At 44.6% G+C, this 25,041-nt stretch overlaps 1 protein-coding gene across 5 annotated transcripts in view; it reads left to right on the top strand.

Annotated features, from left to right (window-relative positions):
* The window catches only part of MATN2 (matrilin 2), a 179,932-nt gene that overhangs the window by 88,974 nt on the left and 65,917 nt on the right, over nt 1-25,041 (top strand). For all 5 annotated transcript variants that reach the window (XM_032248352.1, XM_032248375.1, XM_032248368.1 and 2 more), the window contains exon 5: nt 10,552-10,674. In XM_032248352.1, coding sequence (XP_032104243.1) covers nt 10,552-10,674 — 123 coding nt within the window. The remainder of the gene's footprint in view (nt 1-10,551; nt 10,675-25,041) is intronic.

The raw sequence follows: 25,041 nt of genomic DNA, 5'->3' as shown, positions 1-25,041 counted from the left end.
GCTCATTCATTCAATACCTTTGGATTCCCCTCTATGGACCTGGCACTCTTACGGGGTATTTTTCTTACAAACTTGGGACCCAAGAAACATTCAGATCCTGGCTTCCCTTTTGCCCCCTACACAGAGAGCAGACTATGAAAGATGGAATCAGAGAACAAATCTAACCAGTCAATTCAGTGTGTTTCTTATGCCCACAGAATTAAGTAGGAGGCCACAGCAACCATCCCAGCCCCAGGGAGGCGTTGATGACATCAGATAGGTGATGACTGGTGGGGCTGGAGTAATTGAGACTGACAGACAACCTCAGAGAGGAAATCTAATTTTTGGAGCAAACGGATGCGTCCAGGAGGGAGCCCACACACGTGGTTGGGTGCAGCTGGAGATGGAGGAATTCGAGTTCAAGGAAAAGGCCTAGGCAGTAGGTGATTGGTGGTGGTCATTGACCCTGAAAATAGATGAAATCTTGGAGGGAGAACGCGGGTGTGGAAAGCGAAGGTCAGGGTGCGAGTTCTGGGGCAGCCCACGATGAGAGCGTGGGGCAAAGCTGGAAGGTGAGCAGGCCGCATGCGCACACATGCAGAGCAGCTGTCTTCGCTGACAATCGGCAGCCGCCACGTGAGCTGCGGCTGAACCACCACGAGCCGAAGCAGCAGGCTTGCTGAACGCCGTCATCCAGGCCTGGGTTTGGGAGCTTAGAGATCATTACGTGCAGTTTGCTCACCCGTCGGCTGTGCCAAGGCATCGGGTTTTCTACAAAAGAAGGAATCTGGGGTGAGTAGAGCCCCATGGGAGAACTGAACTGACTAAATGTGAGTGGAGAAATGCCAATTGTGAAAAAAATACATCAGCGGAACACGAGCTTGAACCTTGTGCAGCTTTTCCTCCGCTTGGCTGTTTTTATGAGCACCCAGGCAAGTGGTTCTCAAAGTGTGCCCCCCCCCCCCCCACCCACCCAGAAAACAACATCAGCTTTGCCGGGAACTTACTAGCAAGTTCCCAGGCTTACCCTAGACCCACTGAATCAGGACCTCTGGAACTGGGGCCCAGGAATGTGGGTTTTCCCAAGCCCTCCAGGGAACGTTGATGTACGCTGCAGTTTAAGGACCACTAACTTAGATATTTTAAACAAGATCTCTCTCTGGGAACGTCCACTCAAAAGGGGATTTATATTAAGAACATAATGATGTGACAATAGTTTGGAAATTGAAAAGCACTCTACAAGAATAGAACATTATTCTTGTTTGTTTATTATTTGTATCAACCTCAGTCACTCAGATTTACCCATATTTTAAAACTTCAGAGATTCTCCCCTTCCTCCTTTTCCCTTCCCCAAGGAACACCAAAATCTTGTTAGTGAATAGAATTGATTGAAACTATATTCAACTGCTGAGGGAAAGGAGGAGACAGGGCACAGCTGGAGTCTGCCTGAAAGGATAGTTTTTCTCAGTGATGTTGGATTTGTTTTGTTTCTTTCAAGTAGAAGCACAAGGCTGATGACTCATTCGCCATTGGAAGTCTTTAAATCCAAACTGCAGTTATCAAAATAAGATTAGTGCTTTCAGCTATGATGAAAGAAGGGGCATGGTCTCGAAAATGCAAGCTTGGGTTTTGCCTCCATTTGTGGAGCCCTGATTTGTAGCAAGCTTTCTTGTGGGAGTGGGCAGACCCCCCCCTCGTTTACCCAGTTAAGTAGCAGCCCTAATAACACATTTCTCCTTCTCTCTTGCTGTGATAAACAATTTCTGATTTCTACATCTCGGGTTAAATAACAGCAAGAGCTATAAAAAGTGGAGGGTGTCTTCTAAAGGTTTTCATTTACTTTAACTCCAAAGACAAAATTAAACTGTCATTGGTGTCAACAGCGTGCAGTGCAGCTTGTCTAAAATTCTGAAACGTCAGTAAAAACCCTTTGATTCAGCCCTGGATGATGGCCACAGCCTTCACCGCCTTGCTTGGTGCTCCCTCCTTCCGGTGTAAGCAGATGAAAGTTTCCAAGTTCTCTGGACTGACATGCAAGCGCCAGGGTTTCTAAAGGAAGGCACTTAAATCTAGGGTGCATGGGAGCCTCTGGGGAAACTGGTGGGTTTGAGCACAGCTCTGGGGCTCTTGGCAGCAAATCTTCACTAATTAGTTTCACCTGGGAAGACTGAGTTATCCCTCTTACAACTCTCCAGGCACTGAAAGAAGCAAGCACATTTTGCTGACTGTCAGATACGCGCTAGTGGTTGGCCCTTGGCAAGGCATAGCTCAAATTTGGCCAGGTCTTTTGTTTTGAAATTCAAAATTACTTTGCTATATCACTTGAATTCAGCATAGAACTCACAAACCAAACTTAACCAGAGATCCTTTTTTTTAGAACATTAGAATCTAATATTCATGTTTGTAGGTTTTTTTGGTTTGTTTTTTGAGACAGGGTCTACTCAGGAGGCTGAGGTGCGAAGATTGCTTGAGGTCAAGAAGTGGAGGTTGCAGTAAGCCTCAATTGCACCATTGCACTCTAGCCTGGGTGACAGAGCCAGACCTTGTCTCAAAAAAAAAAAAATTAAAAATAAATAAAAATATCTACTGTGAGACAGGTCCTTCGTCCATCTACATTAATCTCACTCAACCCTGCAATAAGATATTTAACCTCTTTATGATAACTGAATCTCTCAGGTCCCTTACTTGAAGAAGTGCACATCACCCAGCTGCGGCCAAGTCTGGCTCCAAAGTCTATATTCTTTTCACCTGCCTGCTTCACCCCTCCCCTTTCTGAAGAGATGTAACTGACATCCTGTCCTATCCCAGTGATGGCTCCCTTCATCATTTTTCATATCACCTCTTTCAGGTCCAAATAAAAATTTGGAGAAGGTCAAAATCATCTTTTCAGTTCACATTGTTAAAAATGGAAGCTCTGCTCTCTCGCCACTCCCTTTCCTGCTTATAACATATCATATATTTTTGCCTATTTGCTTTGTTTGCTCTCATTCCCCTGTCAATGATGTACTGCTAAATGTGTAACAATCAGCTCTCCAGGAGACAAAAGATCTGGTCTGTGGTGTCTGCCAGTTTCCATGGTGTAATCACTACCACCATGGATATTTCAAGCTACCAACTTGGCCTCTTTGAATGCAGATGTGGGAGGAGATGCTCTGTATCGTGTGAGTCAGTACAATCTGCCTCTAGCACGTGACTGATTCCCCCACTGGACCATCAGCTCTATAAGGGGAGAGAGTTTTGTTATTGTTGTCCATTTATTCACTGTTGTTTTCCCAGCACTCTGAACCATTTCATGATTGAATCGATTTAATAATTCAGTCGTTCACAAATATTTTTAAAATTAGCCACATGTCAGATACTAGGTATTTAAACTAGAGTGCTGAGCAAGACAAGCCCTGTAGCTGCCCTATGTGACAGGGGAAATAGATGTGAAATAATTAGTTGTAAATTAAGAATTGAATTATAAGGCTGGGCGCGGTGGCTCAAGCCTGTAATCCCAGCACTTTGGGAGGCTGAGGCGGGTGGATCACGAGGTCAAGAGATCCAGACCATCCTGGTCAACACGGTGAAACTCCGTCTCTACTAAAAATACAAAACATTAGCCGGGCATGGTGGCGCGTGCCTGTAATCCCAGCTACTCAGGAAGCTGAGGCAGGAGAATCGCCTGAACCCAGGAGGCGGAGGTTGCGGTGAGCCGAGATCGCGCCATTGCACTCCAGCCTGGGTAACAAGAGCGAAACTCTGTCCCCCAAAAAAAAAAGAATTGAATTATAATGGTGATGAGGACTACAAAGGGAAACTCTGAGGGAGGACTTCAACCCTCGTGGCAGGTCAGAGTTTCCTGAGAAAGCGGACTTTCAAGTGAATCCTAAAGGAGGTGGGGAAGAGGTTTGAGCATTCTAGGCAGAAGGAATGGCATGTGCAAAGGTCCCAAGGCATGAAGAAGCTTTATTTGAAAATGGAGAGGGCAGTGTAAATGGAGCAGAGAAAATAAGAGGGGGCTTGAGATAAGACTGGAGAGGTGAAGGGGTGGGCCTTATAGCCCCCTTGGCCATCACATTAGAGTTTTTGGACTTCATCCTAGAAGAGTGATAAACCTTAAGAGTTTTAAGCAGAGGAGAGGCAGGAGCAGGTTACCCTGGCTATAGGAGAATGCTAGGCTTGGATTAATACAGGAAGACCAGTTAAGAGGTTGCCATGGGTGTTCAGCCAAGAGCTGATGGTGGCTCCATGGTGGCGAGGAGATGAAGATAAATAAATCCGGGATTGACTGGCTCTGAGGGGTGCAGGAGAGGGAGGAACGCCATGACTTTCAAGTTTCTCTTGCCATCTTTGACCCCATGGTAAAAGTTAGCTATTCTAAAAATTCGTCTTTGCTAAGGGGAAATTAAAGGATACTTCAGAATCATCCCCAGCTGTCCCGTTTCTGCCAAGTGACATTTAGTAATTGAGACAGTCCTCTAGGCTGGCCAGCAAGAGGGGATGTCAAGTCAAATCAATAGATGGCTACTAAGCACCGACTGTGTGAAGTGCATGGCATTATACAGGCACCATGAGGAACACCAGGACTTAGAGAGATGGCCCTGTCCTTCACGGAGCTTACAAGAGTAGGTAAGAGAGATGAGTTAGGAACACCTGACAACCCTGTGTTTGTATCACATGAGCATGAGTTCATTCATGTGTTCAACAAGTATTTGCTGAGCAAGGACAATGTGCCAGGCACTGTGCTAGATACCGGGATGCAGTGGATAGCAAGGCACACAGGTTCCCTGCCATGACAGCTTTTCTGGTGTCCATAGCTGGGGCTGGCTCTCAGATGTCCTTGTGTTTTTGATGTAGGACAAGTGAGCCCCAAAGTGGGGCTTAGCCTGTGAGGGTTCCTGGCTTTATGCAGGAAAGAATTCGAGGATAAGCAGAGGTAGAAGAAAACAGCTTTATTGAAGAGACAGTGTTACAGCCCTGGCAGTGTTATGCCTCCGTGACTGCCCCTGCCAAGCAGGGCTATCCTTATAGGCAGAGAGTAGGTCGTAGCTCAGGGCAGTTTTACAGCCATATTTATACCCACCTTTTTTTTTTTTTTTTTTTTTTTTTGTGATGGAGTCACCCAGGCTGGAGTGTGGTGGTGCAGTCTTGGCTCACTGCAACCTCTGCCTCCTGGGTTCAAGTGATTCTCCTGCCTCAACCTCTCAAGTAACTGGGATTACAGGCACCTGCTACCACACCTGGCTAATTTTATATTTTTTTGTAGAGATGGAGTTTCACCATGTTGGCCAGGTGGGCCTTGAACTCTTGACCTCACATGATCCACCAGCCTTGGTCTCCCAAAGTGCTGGGATTACAGGCGTGATTCCAGTGGCCTATACCCACTTTTAATTGCATGCAGATTAAGGGGTGGTCTATGCAGACATTTCTAGGGAAGGGGTAGTAACTCTTGGGTTATCAGGTCATTGACATGGAGAGAGTTGGTAATTCCTGGGTGTTACCATGGCAATGACAAACTGACATGTTACACTGGTAGGTGTGTCTTATGGAAAGCTGCTTCTACCCCAGCCCTGTTTTAGCTAGTCCTCAATTTGGTCCGGTGTCCAAGCCCACCTCTGGAGTTGAGTCCTGCCTTCTACCTCAATCTGAGCCCTCTTCTAGTATGTGAATACACCCTGCTGGGGATGAGGAGAGGCAGAGAGACTTGGAGAGTTTTGTTGCCATCTCAGTCATCTTCTGAGGACCCCACATCTGATGGAGGAGGGTATTCTTAAGACTTTAGGACCATCCCTGTTGGGAGGCAGGGAATCTGGGCCTTTTTCATTATTCATTCAGCAAATGAACTCTTATGGAGACCAAATACATGTGGTAGGTCACTGTGTTAGGCTCTGGTGAGACAAAACTGAGCCACTTATAATGGGGCAGACAGCCGTGATCAAGTCCTTCCAATACGATGGGATCAGTGCCTAAATGCTAGAGTGGAGCCCAGTCTGCAGTGCTGTGGGGGCCCAGGGGAAGAAGCCTTAAGTCCAGCCAACTTGAAGGAGGCTTCCCAGAGGAGGCAACATTTGACTGGGGTTGTGAGCCATTCATGGGGGTCACCAGGTGGAGAAGGTGGAAGGGGCAGGGCAGCTCTGGACTCAGCACTTCTCATCTTTCAGTGAAATCCTCCTGGTCTGAGAGAGAAAGAAGGGCTGTTTTTCAAAAGCATAAGGAATCATCCAAAAACATCTGTATTTGTTTCAAAAGGAAAAGGAAATGGCCACTGCCAGAAAAACAGCAAAGTTGTTTTGTCAGAATCCAGTCTGTATTTATTCCTTTGTCTTTGTTTAATTAGATTAATCCCTGAATGGTTTCCCTTGGGCCGGTACAAATCACTCATGGCCATAAATCTCCAACATTTCTAAAAACAGAAAGGACAATCTGCTTAAAGCCAACTGGCAAGCTCGCTATTTGTGGGACAGCTCTGGAGTGCGAGCAGTAATCATGCATCCGCACGTAGGTGTTAGGGCTTCTTTTAGCCTCTTGGACAGGGCGGCAAGGGCAGCAGCCACTCAGATTTGTTTAGAAGAGGAAAGCTGAACTTTAGGGTCTCCATCATTAAAGGGGGAGACTGACTCCTGGATCTGGGCACCTTCCCCATGGAGGATTATGGGGAGCTTTATCTGTTAGGTTCAATGACGTTCAGCCTGTCTACACACTCGGGCCACCTGGGCAGCTTTAACAAACACTACTCCCCAAATCCCACCCCCTGCCAGTCTAGTTTAATTGTGGTGGGAAGTACCTTGGCATCAAGATTTTCAGAGATCCCCTCTGCTTCTGTAGATGGGGCCCTGTAGTTACTCACAGACTCTTCTGGGATATCTGTGGATATCCCAGCCTGCCCTGAAAGAAACAAGCATGTCCTTACCTTTCTCCACCTACCCTACACAGAGAAGCCTTTTGGAAAAAAAAGATTGTTCCTTCAAGGTTCTGGTTCATTGCTTTGGAAATAGTACTTTCAAAAGGGTTCCTTTCGCCAGGCGTGGTGGCTCACGGCTGTAATCTCAGCACTTTGGGAAACTGAGGTGGGCGGATCACTTGAGGTCGGGAGCTTGAGACCAGCCTGACCAACATGGAGAAACCCCGTCCGTACAAAATTAGCCAGGTGTGGTGGTGCAGGCGTGTAATCCCAGCTACTTGGGAGGCTGAGGCAGGAGAATCGCTTGAATCCAGGAGGCAGAGGTTGTGGTGAACGGAGATCACGCCATTGCTCTCCAGCCTAGGCAGCAAGAGTAAAACTCCATCTCAAAACAAAACAAAACAAAACAAAGGTTCTTTTGTAATACGTTGATTTTTTTTTTCTTCCTTCATTATTATAAAAGCTCCTGTTAGAAAATTTGAGATCAGACAATTATAAATAAGAGAATGAAAATCACCTGTATTCCTGTCACTCTTAGTAACCATGATAGGCAGAGTTCTTGCCAGACCCCTGATAGGGGCAAGGCAGCATCTGCAGCAGAAATTGGGAGGACTCAGGAGAAGCTCCTGCCACCCTCCCAGAGCTGGTTCCAGCATGCTGGAGTGTCACCTCTCAGCCATCAGAACTTTGTGCAGGGATGCTGCCCACCCACTTAGGGAGCTTAGAGTCTAGTAAGGGAGACACAGTACGTTGGGCATGGTGGCTCATGCCTATAATCCCAGCACTTTGAGAAGTCGAGGCGGGCAGTTCACCTGAGGTCAGGAGTTTGAGACCAGCCTGACCAACATGGAGAAACCCCGTTTCTACTGAAAATACAAAATTAGCCGGGTGTGGTGGCACATGCCTATAATCCCAGCTACTTGGGAGGCTGAGGCAGGAAAATCACTTGAACCCGGGAGGCAGAGGTTGCGGTGAGCCAAGATTGTGCCATTGCATTCCAGCTTGGGCAAGAGCAAAACTCTGTCTCAAGAAAAAAAAAGAGAGACACAGTAAATCCATCACTCCACAAACACATAAGTAGTTAACATTATGACTCATGCCAGGAGGATGACAGCTGATGGGTGAGACCGAAAGTTTAAAGAATGATTAAAGGCCCTCATAGCAAGAGGTTAATTTTCTCATCACCATTCAGGCAACCCAAAGCTGCTTCAGCCCGGAATGCGGAAACCTACTGCCGTTTCCAAGGAAGCAATGCTTTTCATTGAACTTTGCTAGAGGTTCTTAAATTTTCCCAGACCTGAGAAGATCTGTGGTGCTGCCAGACTTATCCTTCCAAAGCACAACTTGGGTAAATTGCTGGTCTCTCTTTTTAAGATTTTTCTCTTGAATGGTCCCCATTGCCCAATGATTGGAGTTCAGCCTACTCAGCCTTCGGGCCAAGGTCCCTCTGCCCCTGGTGTCAATGGTCTTTCCCATCCTTTCATTTGCTACTTCTCCTGGAATTTCCAGAGCAGGATTCAGCTGCCACACCTCTCCTGCTTCCCTCTTTGTTTACTCATGTGTCACAAGCCTGGAGTGCCACTTCTCTTTCTCCATATCTGTGAGCCTTTCCCAATCCCTGCTTGACTTGCAGTAATCTGTCCCAATTCTGAACTTCCATAGTTTTCTTGGCAATTCGCTTAGGGATTTTTAAATCATGTCCAACCTCACATGTTAGTTATCTAGGTGGCATCTAACAGCCACTCTGGCCTTTCTGTTCCTCAAATGGGGTCAGTTTGTTCTACTTCAGGACTTTTGTATTCACTGTTCTTTCAGCCGAAAATACCCATCCTAAAGCTTCTTGTTACTAACCCTAGTAGAATACAAGCTAAGTGACAGCAGAAACCCTTGGTCTGTTTTGTTTACCACAATATCCCCAATACCCGGGACATAGTAGGTGCTCAACACATTATTGTATGATTCAGACATTTCTTATATCTCTGGCCTAGCTTATTTAGGTTTTCTCATTCTTTGATTACTCACTATGATTTTTGTATTAGCTGACATTTTCTTCTGGTTATGGGTGTTTTCCTTACATCTGAATGCATTGGAAATCTTCATTGAACATTCTAGTTGGAGTTGCCAATAGGAAATCTAAGATATAAACATATTGATGAGAGGTAAAAGATTTGTGTCTATAAGTTTTTTCCATCTGCTTTATTGATTTGGGAGTAAAAATACTTCTTTAGGATTTTAAAACCAGAATTTTTATTTGTAGAATCCTAGACCGAAGTGTTTTTAAAATGTGATGATGTAAGTTTTAATGTTTAAAATTGTTTAATGTTAATGTTTAATAGAGATGCCGAATCAAATCAGCTTTTATCTTTTAAAAAATCAATTTGACATTTTATATTTATCTAAAAGCATAATAAACTATGAAACTCAAAGATCTAGAAGATAATATTAAAATGTAGCCATTGGATTCAGGAATTAATCAAGCTCTCTAGGTAATTGAGTGTTTTTTTTAAGTTGTACCTGTTTTAGTGGTAGCTTTTCACCAGAGAAAATTCTCTTTAATGTATCAATCCCTTTAATGCTGTCTGATGGTCTCCAGTTTTAATGGTAACGTCACTGGTACAGCTAGCTGTTTCAGGGTATCCAAGCTGTTCTCCTTGCTGGGAAATAGTGCCAGAGACTGTCAGGGATGGATGGAATTTGCCTTTAATCTTCTCATCCACCGCTGTATCCTTAGTTCTGTTGCAGTAGATACAGACTGTAAGTCCATTCCTACATTGCATGTGAATAAACAGCCAGAGCTTAGCACTTTGTGGACACGTAATAAATATTTGACCAAAATAAGACCACAAATAGGCATGCATCTATTTCTCCCTGGTAATATTTGTTACGTCTGCCTAGCCTCTTTTTGCTTCTGCATTTTCCTCATTTGTTACTAGGATGAATAAATAGAGCACAAAGAGGGTTTTCAAAGAGCCTTGTCTCATTCCTCCTTATACCAGCAACAGGGCGAGACTCCATCTCAAAAAAAAAAAAAAAAAAAAAAAAAATTTAATGTGTTTCATAGAGGTGATGAGTAGTTCCAACTTTGAAAAATTGTTTTTATTTTTAAAATTTTATTTATTTTGAGATGGAGTCTTGCTCTGTCGCCCAGGCTGGAGTGCAACGGCATGATCTGGGCTCACTGCAACCTCTGCCTCCCAGGCTCAAGCGATTCTCCTGCCTCAGCCTCTTGAGTAGCAGCAACTACAGGCACACATGCCCAGCTAATTTTTGTATTTTTAGCAGAAATGGGGTTTCACCATGTTGGCTAGCTGGTCTTGAACTCCCGGCCTCAAGTGATCCACCCACCTCTACCTCCCTTAGTGCTGGGATTACAGGCATAAGCCATTGTGCCTGGCTGAAAAATCTGTTTTTATATACAGGCAGAAACTCATCTGGAAAGAAAACTCATCAAAAGGTTAACAGTGGTTGCCTCTGGGTGGTAGGATTACAGATGGGGGATTACAGGTAGATTTTCTTTTATCTATTTTTTTATGTTTTCCAAACTTTCTACTATGATCACATATTAAATATTATAGTGTTTCTCAGACTTACTTTGGTGAGGGCTCTGGAGTTGTTTGTTGCATCGCGCCGCGCTGGGGGCATTCTCGGGTGTGCCTGACGTTGTGTTTAATGGCGTAACTTTGCCTCAGTCCAGGATCTGTGTGCCATGGAGGACCACAGCTGTGAGCAGCTCTGCGTGAATGTGCCGGGCTCCTTCGTCTGCCAGTGCTACAGTGGCTACATCCTGGCTGAGGATGGGAAGAGGTGTGTGGGTGAGTACCACTCCAGCTGGGCTTGGTGGGGAAGGACAAGTTGAGCATGGTGAGGAGGAGGGGAAGCTCATGTGTACCTCCCACATACTGGTTTCCTCGCCTTTGTGTTTCCACAAAGTGCTCTGTTGTTTGGTGTAGTTGTTAGGCAGAATTTGAACTTTAAAGGCGTCATTTATGGCTGAGGTCAGTGTTTTCTCATTCTGGGTCTGCAGTAAAAGGCACTCTTACAATAATCCTTGCAAATATAACTGCGTATTATTGCATCTCTTGAAAAAGACTGGGTGGATTTTCTTCAACTTTGGAGGGTATGTTTGGGATGGCCTGACTCACATATAACTCCTGTGTTATACATGAAATTTACTTGGGTGGGTTACTGAGTGACACATCAAAGACACAGGCAGCCCTCCTCCCTAATGTCACCTGTAGTTCAGTGAGAGGCCAAAGTGACTGTCAGATGGAAAAGCCCAGCTGTATGGGCTCAGTGTGATCAGACAGCGTGGTCAGAGGAAACTAGCGGTATCCTCAAACACAAGCCCAGGAAATGAGACTCAAGGGCAGTGCTTGACACTGCAGGCATCCCCTTTTGTCTACAAAGCCCTTGCAACTTGCATGATCTCATTCCTCCTTATACTAACAAACAGTGCCTGGTGGATAGTAGATGTTTCATAAACTGAACTGAATACTTATGAGGCAGAAAATCTGGAAGGAAAAGAACTTGACAGACATCAAAACTGGAATGTACATTTTCTGCTAAATGCTGCATTTTGTCTTTTGTGTTCTATTGTTTTCAGGAGCCCTGTTTTATTTTGCTTCTCACAAAGTATGCTATTTTTTTTGCCCATAGAATTTGAATTTTCCAGCACACCTTCGTTCTTAGCTAGGGATATGGAAAGTAAAAATAAAAATCAACAAAACAAAAATGTAGGTGGTAGCCTGCAATTGGCAGGTGCGTGGTGAGAGTATCATGGGTTTGTTTTTACACACTAGTAGGAATGAAGGCAACCTCTGCCTCTGCGTCTCACCAGAGGGCACAAATGCAGCTGGTCTCCTGGGCCTTGGGTTGTTTTTTTTCTTAATCTGCTGGTGGTGGCCACGTTAGAGTGGCAGATGCCACGCCCACTTCCACTAGCAAAAAGGAAGCCAATATGTATTACCCATGGTTATTTTGGCTTCATTAATTTTTATTATGCAGGTAATACCCATTCATAGAGAAACGTAAACAGATGAGAAAAATCACTATTAATAGATTATTGTGTTTCTACCAGACTTTCTCCATATAAATATCGACTTTTTTTTTTTTTTGAGACAGAGTCTTGTTCTGTCGCCCAGGCTGGAGTGCAGTGTCGTGATCTCAGCTCACTGCAACCTCCGCCTCCAGAGTTCAGTCAATTCTCCTGCCTCAGCCTCCCGACTAGCTGGGATTACAGGTGCCCACCACTGCTAATTTGTGTATTTTTAGTAGAGTCAGGGCTTCACCATCTTGGCCAGGCTGGTCTCAAACTCCTGACCTCCTGATCCACCCATCTCAGCCTCCTAAAGTGTTGGGATTACAGGCGTGAGCCACTGCACTGGTCAAATATCTACTTTAAAACATTTTGTTGGCCAGACTCAGTGGCTAATGCCTGTAATCCCAGCACTTTGGGAGGCCAAGGCAGGCAGATCACTTGAGGCCAGGAATTTGAGACCACCCGGGCCAATATGGCAAAACCCCTTCTCTACTAAAAATACAAAAATTAACTGGGCGTGGTGGCATGTGCCTATAGTCTCAGCTACTTGGGAGGGTGAGGCAGGAGAATCACCTGAACACAGGAGGTAGAGGTTGCAGTGACTGAGGTTGTGCCACTGCACTCCAGCCTGAGCGACAGAGCAAGACCCCATCTCAAACAAACAAAAAACATTTTGTAAAGATTTAACAAAATGAGGTCACATTGTCTATTTTATTTTATAACCTGCTTTTCCCCCTTACTATTTGTTAAATAGGTAGAAACTTTGGGTGCTATTGGGTCAGGAGGAAATCGGGCCATTGGGAATTAAGCCAGTGGGGGAGCTTCAGGAAACAGGACGAGAGTGACTGGTTGATTAGGACAAGGGAAGGGACAGTAGAAACAGGGCTTGCATTGGTCACAGGGAGTAGATGGGGCAGGAAGCCCGCCTTGGCCCATGGAAAACTGGAGGCCACTGAGGAACCCAGTTCTCTAAGTGTTTCCAAATAATTACCTGCTCATCTATGTGTAGTAGAGAACCTTTGTATCTCTGAGGATTTTGCTGTAACTTTTGGGAGCTGGCATTTATTGAAGAGCTACAAGCATGAGAGGGTAGATGCTGTCATTGCCAGAGAGCTTTGGCGTGCTGTTTATTGGAGATGGGCATTTCTCTTGCTGCTACTTGATTGTGAATAAGAATGTCTGCATTTGCGCAGAGGCAATCCAATCTGAAGAGTGGGAAAATGGGAGAGACCGTGCATCCCAGTGCAACCCAGGTCTCCTCCGCCAGATGATCGCAGCATCACCAGCCTCACCACCTTTTCCCCAGTGCCCTTTACAGCGGTTCACCAAGCACCCGGTCTGTTAGAGGCTGGGAGTGAGATGATTAAGCAGCCGGGGACCTTTGTTGCCAGTAGGCTTTCTTAGGGACTCCAAACGAATTCCCACAAACTTAGCTACTGCTTGATAGGGCTATGGTGAGTGCAAAGCAAATGATAGAGAAAATAGAAGCCACGGAAGGTCAGAGAGATCATAATGGCTAAGCTGGAAGATCTGAGTGTGGAGGGAAGGGTAGCAATTGGACAAATGTCCAAGGCAGGGGGAGATAGGAAGGGCAGTGACTGGAGGTGGCAATGCTTTTCAAGCATGGGGGCTGAGTCTGGCCTGGGAGGGGCAGAGCCAGCTCCTGGGAGCTGGTAGGTCAGAGGGAGACTGCTACAGTGAGAAGGTCAAATTGAAAGCTAACCAGGTGGCCTAACCTGAGGGCTGGAAGGGGCCTTATCAAAGATGGAGACTCCAGGTACCAGACTTAGAGCAGGAAATTTAGAGGAGAGAAGAGGCTGGTGAGGACCCTGGACATACTCCATTAGTAGCTGATCTGGGGTGGCCTGTGTGTAGATGGGCAGGGGACATTAAGAACAGAGTGATCATACCTCCCAGGTAATACAGGACAATCCCGTTTTATGCCCTGTTAGCCCAACTTTTTTTTTTCATTTTTTTGAGACAGAGTCTTGCTCTGTTGCCCAGGCCATGACCACAGCTTTATAGCCTCAACCTCCTGGGCTCAAGCAATACTCCCACCTCAGCCTTCTGAGTAGCTAGGACCACAGCTGTGCACCACTGTGCCAAGCTAATTTATCTTTTGTAGGGATAGGGTCTACCTACATTGACTAGGCTGGTCTCAAGCTCCTGAACTCAAGTGATCCTCCTGCCTTGGCATCCCAAAGTGTTGGGATTACACGTGTGAGCCACCTTGCTTGATGCCATTTCTTTTTATTTTTAGACAGGGTCTCACTCTGTCATCCAGGCTGGAGTGCAGTGGCGCCACCTCGGCTCACTGCGACCTCCGCCCCCCAGGCTCATGCGATCCTCCCACCTCAGACTCCCAAGTAGCTGGGACCACAGGTGCACACCACACACCTGGCTAATTTTTTGTATGTTTGGTAGAGATGGAGCCTCACCATGTTGCCCAGGCTGGTCTTGAACTGAGCTCAAGCAATCCACCTGCCTCGGCCTCCTAAAGTACAGGGATTACAGGCATGAGCCACTGTGCCCGGCCGACCCCATTTCTTGATGGCACATCTTTTCACTTTGAAAGGGGTTCCAGTTTGGATGATAAATTACATAATCACCCTAGTTAAGGCTGTCCAGATTGACTTAAAATGTTACGTTCAGCAGAGAATTCCTATAGGCATGAAGTAGGAGATGGAGTTGAAGACAGCAGAAGGAACCGGATTGTTCAGGGCTTTGAAAATCAGACGTAAAGCCTGGATTTTATCTCTGAAAAAGAGCCGCTGAAGGGTTCATATCTGAGTGACAAATGCAAAGCTTCATTTCAGGAAACTTTCCCTCATGGGGAACTGCAGGTTGTATTCCGGGAGAAGAATGGCAGGAAGTGGGAAGACCAGATAGGAGACTGTGGCACTTATCAGGTGAGAGGGGACAGGAGCCAGCCAGGATTTGAGGTGTGACTATAAGAAAGGAGAGGAAGGCAGCAGGAAATGAAAGGGGGTGCTATACATAAAGGGAACAAGGAAAAGTCTAAGGTGACTCTAGGCCAGGTGTTGTGGCTTGTGTCTGTAACCCCAGTACTTTGGGAGGCCAAGGTAGGAGGATTGCTTGAGCCCAGGAGTTCAAGACCAACTTAGGCAACGTGGTGAGACCCCATCTCTATCAAAAAATCAAAAAATTGGCTGGGCATGGCTGAATGCCGTGGCTCATGCCTGTAATCCCAGCCCTTTGGGAGGCTGAGGCAGGCAGATCACCAGAGGTCAGGAGTTCGTGACCAGCCTGGCCAACCTGATGAAACCTCATCTCTACTAAAAAAAAAATACGAAATTAGTTGGGCATGGTGGTGGTCACCTGTAGTCTCAGCTCCTCCAGAGGCTGATGTAGGAGAATCGCTTGAACCCAGGAGGCAGACGTTTCAGTGAGCTGAGATCGCACCATTGCACTCCAGCCTGGGCAATGAGAGCAAAATTACGTCTCAAAAAAACGAAAAATTAGCTGGGCATGTTGGTACATTCCTGTGGTTCCAGCTACTTCGGAAGCAGAGGTGGGTCAATATTAATGTCATGTTCCAGCATGGCCAAAGGTAACAGGGCTTAGAGAAAAACCATGAAATTGAGTCACTGATTCGCCTCTGCAAACATTTCAGAACTCTGCCAGGGGCTCTGCTAGGCTTGAGGGACACAAAGGTGGTCAGGAGGCCATTGATAATGGCAAAGTGGGGGAAGGGTAAAGGGCAGATTTCAAGAGGCAGGGAGTGGGTGATGAGAGAGTATGGGAAGCAGGTTCAAACTGTTTATTTAAATAAATTTGGTAGAAGTTAAGCATGTCCAGCTGATGCAGGGCAGGCAAGTCCCCAAGTGAACCTTAGCCTATCTGGGTTCTTGGCTTCGCCCAGTAAAGAATTCAAGGGCAAGCCAGAGGTGGAAGAAAACAGCCTTATTGAAGAGGCAGTGTTACAGCTCTGGCCGTGTTGCAGCTCCGTGACTGCTTCTGCAGAGCAGGGCTACCCTGTAGGCAGAGAATAGCAGCTTAGGGCAGTTTTACAGTCATATTTATACCCACTTTCAATTGCATGCAGATAAGGGGAGGTTTATGCAGAAATTTCTAGGGAAGGGTAGTAATCATTGGGTCATTGCCATGGAAAGGGGTGGTAACTCCCAGGTGTTGCCATAGCAACAGCAAATTGACGTGGCATACTGGTGGACCTGTCTGATTGAAGGCTGCTTTCACCCCAGCCCTGTTTTAGCTAGTCCCCAGTCTGGTCTGATATCTCAGCCTTGCCTCTGGAGTCAAGTCCTGCCTCCTACCTCACAGCTACTAGTGAATCGATGCAGTGAGTTTTCATTTTTAACACTTTCATGGTTCTAGTACTTCTTTTGTTACCAAAACATTAGGAGTTCAGTCAAGGTTCTGCTGCTTGTTGCATAGAAAGCCAATCACTGAGATAGGTATTGCCAGGAAAGAAGGCTTCAGTCAGGTGCTATAGCCAAAAAGATGGGAAATCAGTCTCAAATCCATCTCCCTGTCTGACTAAAATTAGGGGTTTAGGCTGGATGTGGTAGCCTATGCATGTAATTCCAGCACTTTGACAGGCCAAGGTAGGAGGGTCGCTTGAGAGGAGTTTGAGACCAGCCTGGACAACATAGTGAGACTCTTGTCTCTACAAAAAAATAAAAATAATTGGCTGGGCACCATGGCTCTCACCTGTAATCCCAGCATTTTGGGAGGCCAAGGTGGGCACATCACAAGGTCAGGAGATCGAGACCATCCTGGTCAACATGGTGAAACCCTGTCTCTACTAAAATACAAAAAATTAGCCATGTGTGGTGGTGGGTGCCTGTAGTCCCAGCTACTTGGGAGGCTGAGGCAAGAGAATCACTTGAGTCTGGAAGGTGGAGGTTACAGTGAGCCGAGATCACACCACTGCTCTCCAGCCTGGCAAAAGAGCGAGACTCTGTCTTTAAAAAAAAAAAAAAAAAAAAATCAGCTGAGTATGGTGGTGCACACCTATAGTCCCAGCTACTCAGGAGGCTGGCCAGGAAGACTGCTTGAGTCTAGGAGGTTGAGGCTTCAGTGAGCCATCATTGCACCACTGGATTCCAGCCTGGGTGACAGAGTGAGACCCAGCCTCAAAATAACATAAAATAAAATAAAAATTAGGGGTTTATATAGCAGGGAATAAATGGAATAAATGTAACCATGTGGGAAAAAACAGGAGTTAGGGAGGAGTATGGAAGAGGAGTTGCTCAACAGGCAGCAGGTGGTTGGTTAGGCGATCATAAATGGTGAGGGGTCTGGCATGTCGTTGCCCAGAGGCAGTGATCTGGTAAGTTTCAGCTGCTTTATACTGCCTGGGAGCCCTGATGGTTTGTTTCTTAAGAAGGCTTCTCAGATAAAACAAATGTAATTTTCTCAAGTTTCAAGACTGGAAAGGTAAATTTCTATGTTTATTCAAAATAAACCATAAACATCATTTCTGTGGGACAATTGGGCTGCTTTCACTTTGACTCATCCCTGAATTATTATGTGACCTGCATGAAAATTCAGTTCTTAGTCATGGACTCAGCATTTTTTATAGATTTCCACACATTTGAGTAAGTGGAACGTTCAATTCCAGCACCAGAATTCCAACTCCCTAACTCATTTCACCATTAACAGTCCTGAATTTATTTTCATATTCAATGGTGGATTGCTGACTAAGAACCTCCTTTGCTTTAGTGGAGTCCCTGAATTTGTAATTCATCAGCTGCCACTGAAATTATGTTCATTGCCATCCAAAACTATTTTTCAAAGGCCGTTAATATAGATCTCTGAACATGAATTTTCTGCTGTACTTGCTCACCTGGTGTTTACAAACTGCCTTTTATGTTGGCGTGACTTTGGCCCTGCTTGCGTCCTGTCTACCTAGGCAGATTGTAAAACCTTGAGGGCAGAACCACTTGTACTTTTCATCTGTCACAGAATGGACTTGAAATACATTTTTCCTGAAGGACTGACTGAAGTTGATCGCAATCTCATGCATTCATATTTTGTGAAAAATGTTTTCCCCATTGACTGGTTTTTAAATGATAAAGTCATTCTTGCTTATTTAAAGAAAAGTCAGTCCAGGCATGGTGGCTCAAGCCTGTAATCCCAGCACTTTGGGAGGCCGAGGTGGGCAGATCTCTTGAGCTCGAGAATTTGAGACCAGCCTGGTCAACATGGTGAAACCCTGTCTCTACAAAAAAAATAAGAAGAATTAGCTGGGGGTGGTGGTACACACCTGTAGTCCCAGCTATTCAGGAGGCTGAAATGGGAGAACTGCTTGAGCCCAAAGCTGAGCCGTGTTTGCACCACTGCACTCCAGCATGGGTGAGGAAAGTGAGACCATCCCTCAAAACAAAAAAAAAAAAGAAAGAAAAAAAGATAAAGAAAAAGAAGTCAGAATACAGATGTGTATGAAGTCAAAACCTGAACATCACTTCTCCCCAGTTTTACTTCCTAGAGGTAATCACTGCAAACAGCATGGCTTATCCTTCGTGTGTTTCTTCTAAAACATCTTATATATGGCATTTGCTTGTCATTACCATCCAGGGTTTAGTACAATGCCTTTTATTAATTAGTAATATTAATATAGTAATTGTTGAATAAATGGTTGTGGAATAAATGAATGTCATTTAGATATCTAAAGTCTCAAATTCGACCTTATCTAATTAGAGATGGCAGTGTAATAAAAATACAAACTACGTTTATTGAATGTTATTATGTCTGAGGACCTGTTTGAGATATTTGATCTATATTGTAACAACCTATGAGATAGGTACATTATCCACATTTTATACATCTCTTAACTGCTTTATGTTTAAGTTACTGTCATAAATTGAGGTTAAATTACCTACCTCAAATGTTTTTGTGAGGGTTAAATGAGTTAATATGTATAAAGCATGTAGAACAGTGCTGTATAAGTGTTTGTTAATATTATTACTATCTAATAGTTGGGGAACCTATAAACAGTTGAATATTAATTTATATATGAATTGTGTCTTCTTATGAACACTTAAATAATACAAGTATATTGAAAGTATGGTATGTTTAAAAACTCATATTGAAGTCCATGCATACCCAGAATGATGGTGGGTGGGACACAGCATGGGATTTTGCTTTTGGATGGCACAAACGTGAGCCACCACACCCCACCACACTTCCTCTTCTTATAAGGATAACAGACATTAGATTAGGGCCACCCTAACAGCCTCATTTTAACTCAGTCTCCTCTTTAAAGCTCCCATCTCCAAATACAATCACATTCTGAGGTATTAGGGATTAGCGCTTCAACATGTGATTTTGGGGGCAAGGGGATACAATTCAGCCCTTAACACTCCTCTTGTTGTCAATATCAACAAGAAATTTCTCTTGATTGGGCATGGTGGCTCATACCTGTAATCCCAGCATGTTTGGAAGCCAAGATGGTGAATTGCTTGAGTCTAGGAGTTCAAGACCGCTTGGGCAACATGGCCAAACCCTGTCTGTTACCAAAAATGTGTAAAGAAATTAGCCAGGCATGGTGGCACGTGCATGTAGTACCAGCTACTCGGGAGGCTGAGGTGGGAGAATGGCTTGAGTCTAGGGGGCAGAGGTTGCAGTGAGCCATGATTGTGCCACTGCACGTCAGCCTGGGTGACAGAATGAGACCCTGTCTCCAAAAAAAGAGAAAAGAAAAGACATTTTCTCTGGGTTTTAAATCCTGCATTTGGAATTTCAGTCATGGCTTGAAGAGGAGAGGTTTTGTGAGTCTGACTCTGTGTGTGTGTCTAATGTATGCTCAGCAAGTAAATTAGTTCTACCATTTCTCAAAATGACAAATTTTGTTTTTCTTACTTTGTTATCAACAAACTTTAAAATCCAAATGCTCCTCTCTAAAATACCCTATTTCTGCTAATGCCATCCCCTTGCAGACTGATTCCTGCTGAGAAAAACCTTAGAATAGGACCAGGTTGTAAATCAGAAATCATCGATTTTAGGATTTTATTACCTGCAGCAAGATATCATTTATTCTTAGAGACACTGGAGTGATTTCTCCCATGTTGGACAGAGAATGAATGTAGCAAGACTGACTTCTGACTCTGGGATCTTAGCACTTGTGATTTGGAGGGCCGAAGAGCTACAGCTGGAGAATTACTCTTTCCATTTGTAAGCAAGAGTGTAGCAATTTCAGGCAAAAAATGACTGAGAACAGATTTTGTGGAAGTAGATGAGAACTTGGAACAATAGAGCCATCGTTGACTTATATACGAGGTCACCTCCATACATCTGCTTCCCTAATTGTGACCTCTCTTGACCTACCAAAACTATGAATACAGTTTTGCAACCAAGGAAGTTATGCAAAGAACCCAAACCATTTGGCAAATAACATCAGAGCTGAATGCACTAGAAGTCTTGTGGCCATAAAGAAACTGTTAAGTTCACGTGACTGGCAGTGGGTTCTTCCATGTCAAACCACTACACTGATGGCCTCATTTGCTGTCCCCAGAAGCCTAGCCGTGCATCAGTGGATGGATCTCAAATCAAGATGGGATTTGACACCTTAAAATTTTACAGACCCAGGAATGCATGAATCCTGCCTTGCAAATCACATCCTCCCACTTACCTCCCAGAGAGCTATGTACACAAAGAACAAAAAAATGAGAGTCAAGATTCAGAGAAGCTCTCTTATCCCATGAATTGCGTCTGTGGTTAGCTGATTAATGAAAAACATCATTCAGAGAGAGGAATCCTAAAAAACTATGTATGCAAACCCACCTTAGTCATTTTATTTATTTATTTTTTGAGATGGAGTCTGACTCTTGTTGCCCAGGCTGGAGTGCAATGATGAGATCTGAGCTCACCATAACCTCCGCCTCCTGGGTTCAAGTGATTCTCCTGCCTCAGCCTCCCAAGTAGCTGGGATTCCAGGCTTGCGCCACCACACCTGGCTAATTTTGTATTTTTAGTAGTGACAGAGTTTCTCCATGTTAGTCAAGCTGGTCTCGAACTCCCGACCTGAGGTGGTCCACCCGCCTCATCCTCCCAAAGTGCTGGGATTACAGGCATGAGCCACTGTGCCTGACCCATTTTATTTTTATTTAAAATGCATAAATGTATACTTAGTAAAAAATTACTTTTATACTTTAAAAAAATACTAATTTTAAGTCAAAGAAAAAACGTGATAGTTACAATCTTTTTTTTTTTTTTTTTTTTTGAGACAGGGTATAATTGTGTTGCCTAGGTTGGAGTACAGTGGCGTTCACTTGATCTCCCAAACTCAAGAAATCCTCCCACATCAGTCTCCCGAGTAGCTGGGATCACAGATGCACGCCACCATGCCCAGCTAGTTTTTGTATTTTTTGTAGAGATGAGGTCTCACTATGTATCCCAGACTGGTCTCGAACCCCTGGGCTCAAGCAGCCTTCCTGCCTTAGCTTCCCAAAGTGCTGGGATTACATAAAAATCTTTTTTGCATAAACCATACCCAAAATGTGTTGTCTATGATATTTTAGTTTTGGTTTCTTTAAATTGGAGCAAGGATTTCAAGACATCTGTAAATCAATCTAACAGCAGAACTCTTGTAAATCTTCATGGAAATTTTCCCAATGTTTTACATTTGTTTCATCTATGCCTGGTTCTACAGTAATTTTGGTTGGCAGATTGCTTTAATTTTTTGAAAGCTTTCAACATAATTTTTATTTTTAAAAACTCAATTTCTTTTAGTGCTTGATTCGATATTTATTTATTTATTTAGAGACAGAGTTTTGCTCTGTTGCCAGGCTGGAGTGCAGTGGCGCAATCTCAGCTCACTGCAACATCCGCCTCCCAGGCTCAAACAATCCTCCCACCTCAGCCTCCCAAGTAGTTGGGACAACAGGCGCCCACCACTACACCTGGATAATTTTTGTATTTTTAGCAGAGATGGGGTTTCACTGTGTTGGCCAGGCTTGCCTCAAGCTCCTGGACTCAAGCAATCCACCTGCCTCAGCCTCCCAAAGTGCTGGGATTACAGATGTGAGCCCTCATGCCCAGCCCAGTTTTTATAATACCTAAATTACTTACAATAACGTGTACAAATGCCATATACAGGTTTGGAAACAAAAACCACCTTGACTCTTTAGCAATGGCTCTAAAATTTTAGCATGCCTCAGAATCACCTGGAGGGCTTGTTAAAGCACATATTCCTGGGCTCCACTCCCAGAGCTTCTGATCAGTTCGTCTGGGATAGAGCCTGAGAATGGGCATTGCTGACAAGTTCTCAAGTGATGGTTGATGCCGTTGGTTTACAGACTACACTTTGAGAACCAGTGTTTATAAGCATACATCTCAGTCCATGGAGGACGTACACAGGTGTCCTAGAGCCCCTGTGTTCCACCAAGGTTGCTTAATTAGCATACAACCTACCAGTAATAGACATGCCCAGGTGTTTTAAAACACAGGTGTTTTAACTGTCTTGAGCATGTGGCATGCCCTGGGTTATCAGGATTCACATGGTCAGAGAGAATGAAAGTGTTGCTTGATCAGGAGTTGGTTAAAGAGTGGTCAGTTAAAAGCATCTTTGGACTGGGTGCGGTGGCTCATACTTGTAATCCTAGCACTTTGGGAGGCCGAGGCAGGTGGATCACCTCAGGTTAGGAGTCGAGACCAGCCTGACCAACATGGTGGCATCTCTACTAAAAATACAAAAAATTAGCCAGGCATTGTGACATGCACCTGTAATCCTAGCTACTCAGGAGGCTGAGACAGAAGAATTGTTTGAACCCAGGAGTGGGCCAAGATGGCACCAGTGTACTCCAGACTCCAGCCTGGGCAACAAGAGCAAAACTGTGTTTCAAAAAAAAAAAAAAAGGCATATTTGTACAACCTTTTTTTTAAAAACACCTGAGCCAATTTTGATACTTTATTCTACAACATTCTGGAAAAGGGGAAAGTTTGGAGTATGTGGCTTAGACTCAAGGCTTAAGCCAAGCCTTCAACACCTCCCTAAATTATTACGTTAGTCTAAATTATGGGCCAGAATGATTACGGGGTATCCCTCTGAGGGATAGAAATGGCTGGGCTCAGATTCTCACACCCCGTGGTGTGAGAGAGGACATTCAAGAGGGAGGTAGAGTCTGAGTTTCTGACTTTCAGATATTGTGACCTGACCACTCAACATTGCAGCACCATCAACATCCTGCAAGCTGGAAGTCAGATCAGCAGCTCCTCTCTTTGTGGGGGATACTAAGAAGTGGGTGGCCATAGATAGGACTGGCTGAATGACAGCAGGCACCCATATCCGAGATTGGGAGATTTTCATAATGGTGAGTCAAGCCCAGCATGAGGAAGTTGAAGGTGGGGCTTGGGTTATTGACTGCTAATACAGGCCCATGACTGGACCCTGTGCCAGGGCTTAGCCTTCCTTGACCTCAATGTTCCCAGTGTCGCCATTGATTCATTTAATGATCCCTTGGTTCTTGAGAAATGAGAAATTAACTATTAGAAGGATTTGGTGCTAGCTCAGTCTTTCTGTTATGACTCAACTCTAGCAAACAGCTAATGTCCCATGACGTTCAGACCCTGAAACATCATGAATGCCCTATCCCCAGTGTAATGACTTGTGAATTAAACCTGTAAATACTAGGTTCTACTAGAACTGTTTAGGGAGGTGAAGTTACAAAATAATATTTAGACTGAAACTTTTTTTTTTTTTTTAAGACAGAATCTTGCTCTGTCTCCCGGGCTGGAGTATAGTGGCGGTATCTTGGCTCACTGCAACCTTTGCCTCCGGCGTTCAAGCAATTCTCCCTGCCTCACCCTCTCGAGTAGCTGGGATTACAGGCACCCACCATCATGCCCGGCTACTTTTGTATTTTTAGTAGAGACAGGGTTTCGCCATGTTGTCTAGGCTGATCTTGAACTCCTGAACTCAGGTAATCTGCCTGCCTCGGCCTCCCGCAGTGATCTGATTACAGGCCTGAGCCACCACGCCTGGCCTAGACTGAAACTTAATGAAGCTTTGGAGGAAGGCAGCAAATCACACTGCCACGTGTGTACTTATGCAGCAATCTTGCATGTTCTTCACATGTACCCCAAAACCTAAAATGCAATAAAATAAATTTTAAAAAAAGAATAAACATAACACAGGTTATTACTCTTTACAAATCTTAAGTGTTTCCCTTTGCATCTTTTTATTACTATGCTAAATATGTCATATCTTCTCCATCCATGGTTTTGCTTTTTAAAATTTTACATGTGTATTAATTTTGTAGATTGTTTCCTTGTTATTATTTACATGCTTTTGATACTAATATATCGTAAAACATTGTAGGGGGCACTTTCTTTTTTTGAAAAGGGACTGGTCTTGAGCTCCTGAGCTCAAATGATTGTCCTGCCTCAGTCTCCCAAGTAGCTGGGATTTCTGAAAACATTTTTTTTTTTTTTTAACACTGAGTCTTGCTCTGTCATCCATCGTGCAGCCTGGAGTGCAGTTGTGTGATCACAGCTCACTGCAGCCTCCAACTTCTGGGCCCAAGACCTCCTTTCACCTTAGCCTCCTAAGTAGCTGGGATTACAAGTACATGTTATCATGCCCCACTAATAATTTATTTATGTGTTTGTTTGTTTTTATTTATTTATTTTTGAGATGGAGTTTCACTCTTGTTGCTTAGGCTGGAGTGCAGTGGCATGATCTCAGCTCACCACAACCTCTGCCTCCCGGGTTCAAGTGAGTCTCCTGCCTCAGCCTCCCGAGTAGCTGGGATTACAGGGATGTGGCACCACACCTACCTAATTTTGTATTTTTAGTAGAGACAGGGTTTCTCCCGTCAGTCAGGCTGGTCTCAAACTTCCAACCTCAGGGGATCCGCCCGCCTTGACCTCCCAAAGTGCTGGGATTAGAGGCGTGAGCCACCAGGCCAAGCCACATTTTTTATTTTTTGTAAAGACAAGGTCTCGCTTTGTTGCCCAGGCTGGTCTCAAACTCCTGGACTCAAGTGATCTTCCTGCCTTGGCCTCCCAAAGCGCTGGGAGTACAGGAATGAGCCATTGTACCTGGCCTTGGAAAACATTTTTAAAGGAGAAAACTCATCTATAATCCTACTACCCTAGCATGGCAAGCATTTTTATTTATAATTTCTAGGCTTTGCCTTAGAGCTATATTTTGCATAGA

The sequence above is a fragment of the Sapajus apella genome, unplaced genomic scaffold (assembly GCF_009761245.1).
Source record: "Sapajus apella isolate SASKATOON/1434 unplaced genomic scaffold, GSC_monkey_1.0 scaffold3, whole genome shotgun sequence".
NCBI classification, from domain to species: domain Eukaryota; kingdom Metazoa; phylum Chordata; class Mammalia; order Primates; family Cebidae; genus Sapajus; species Sapajus apella.
The sequence above is the reverse complement of the archived record's forward strand: the minus strand, read 5'-3'. Positions and strand labels throughout refer to the sequence as shown.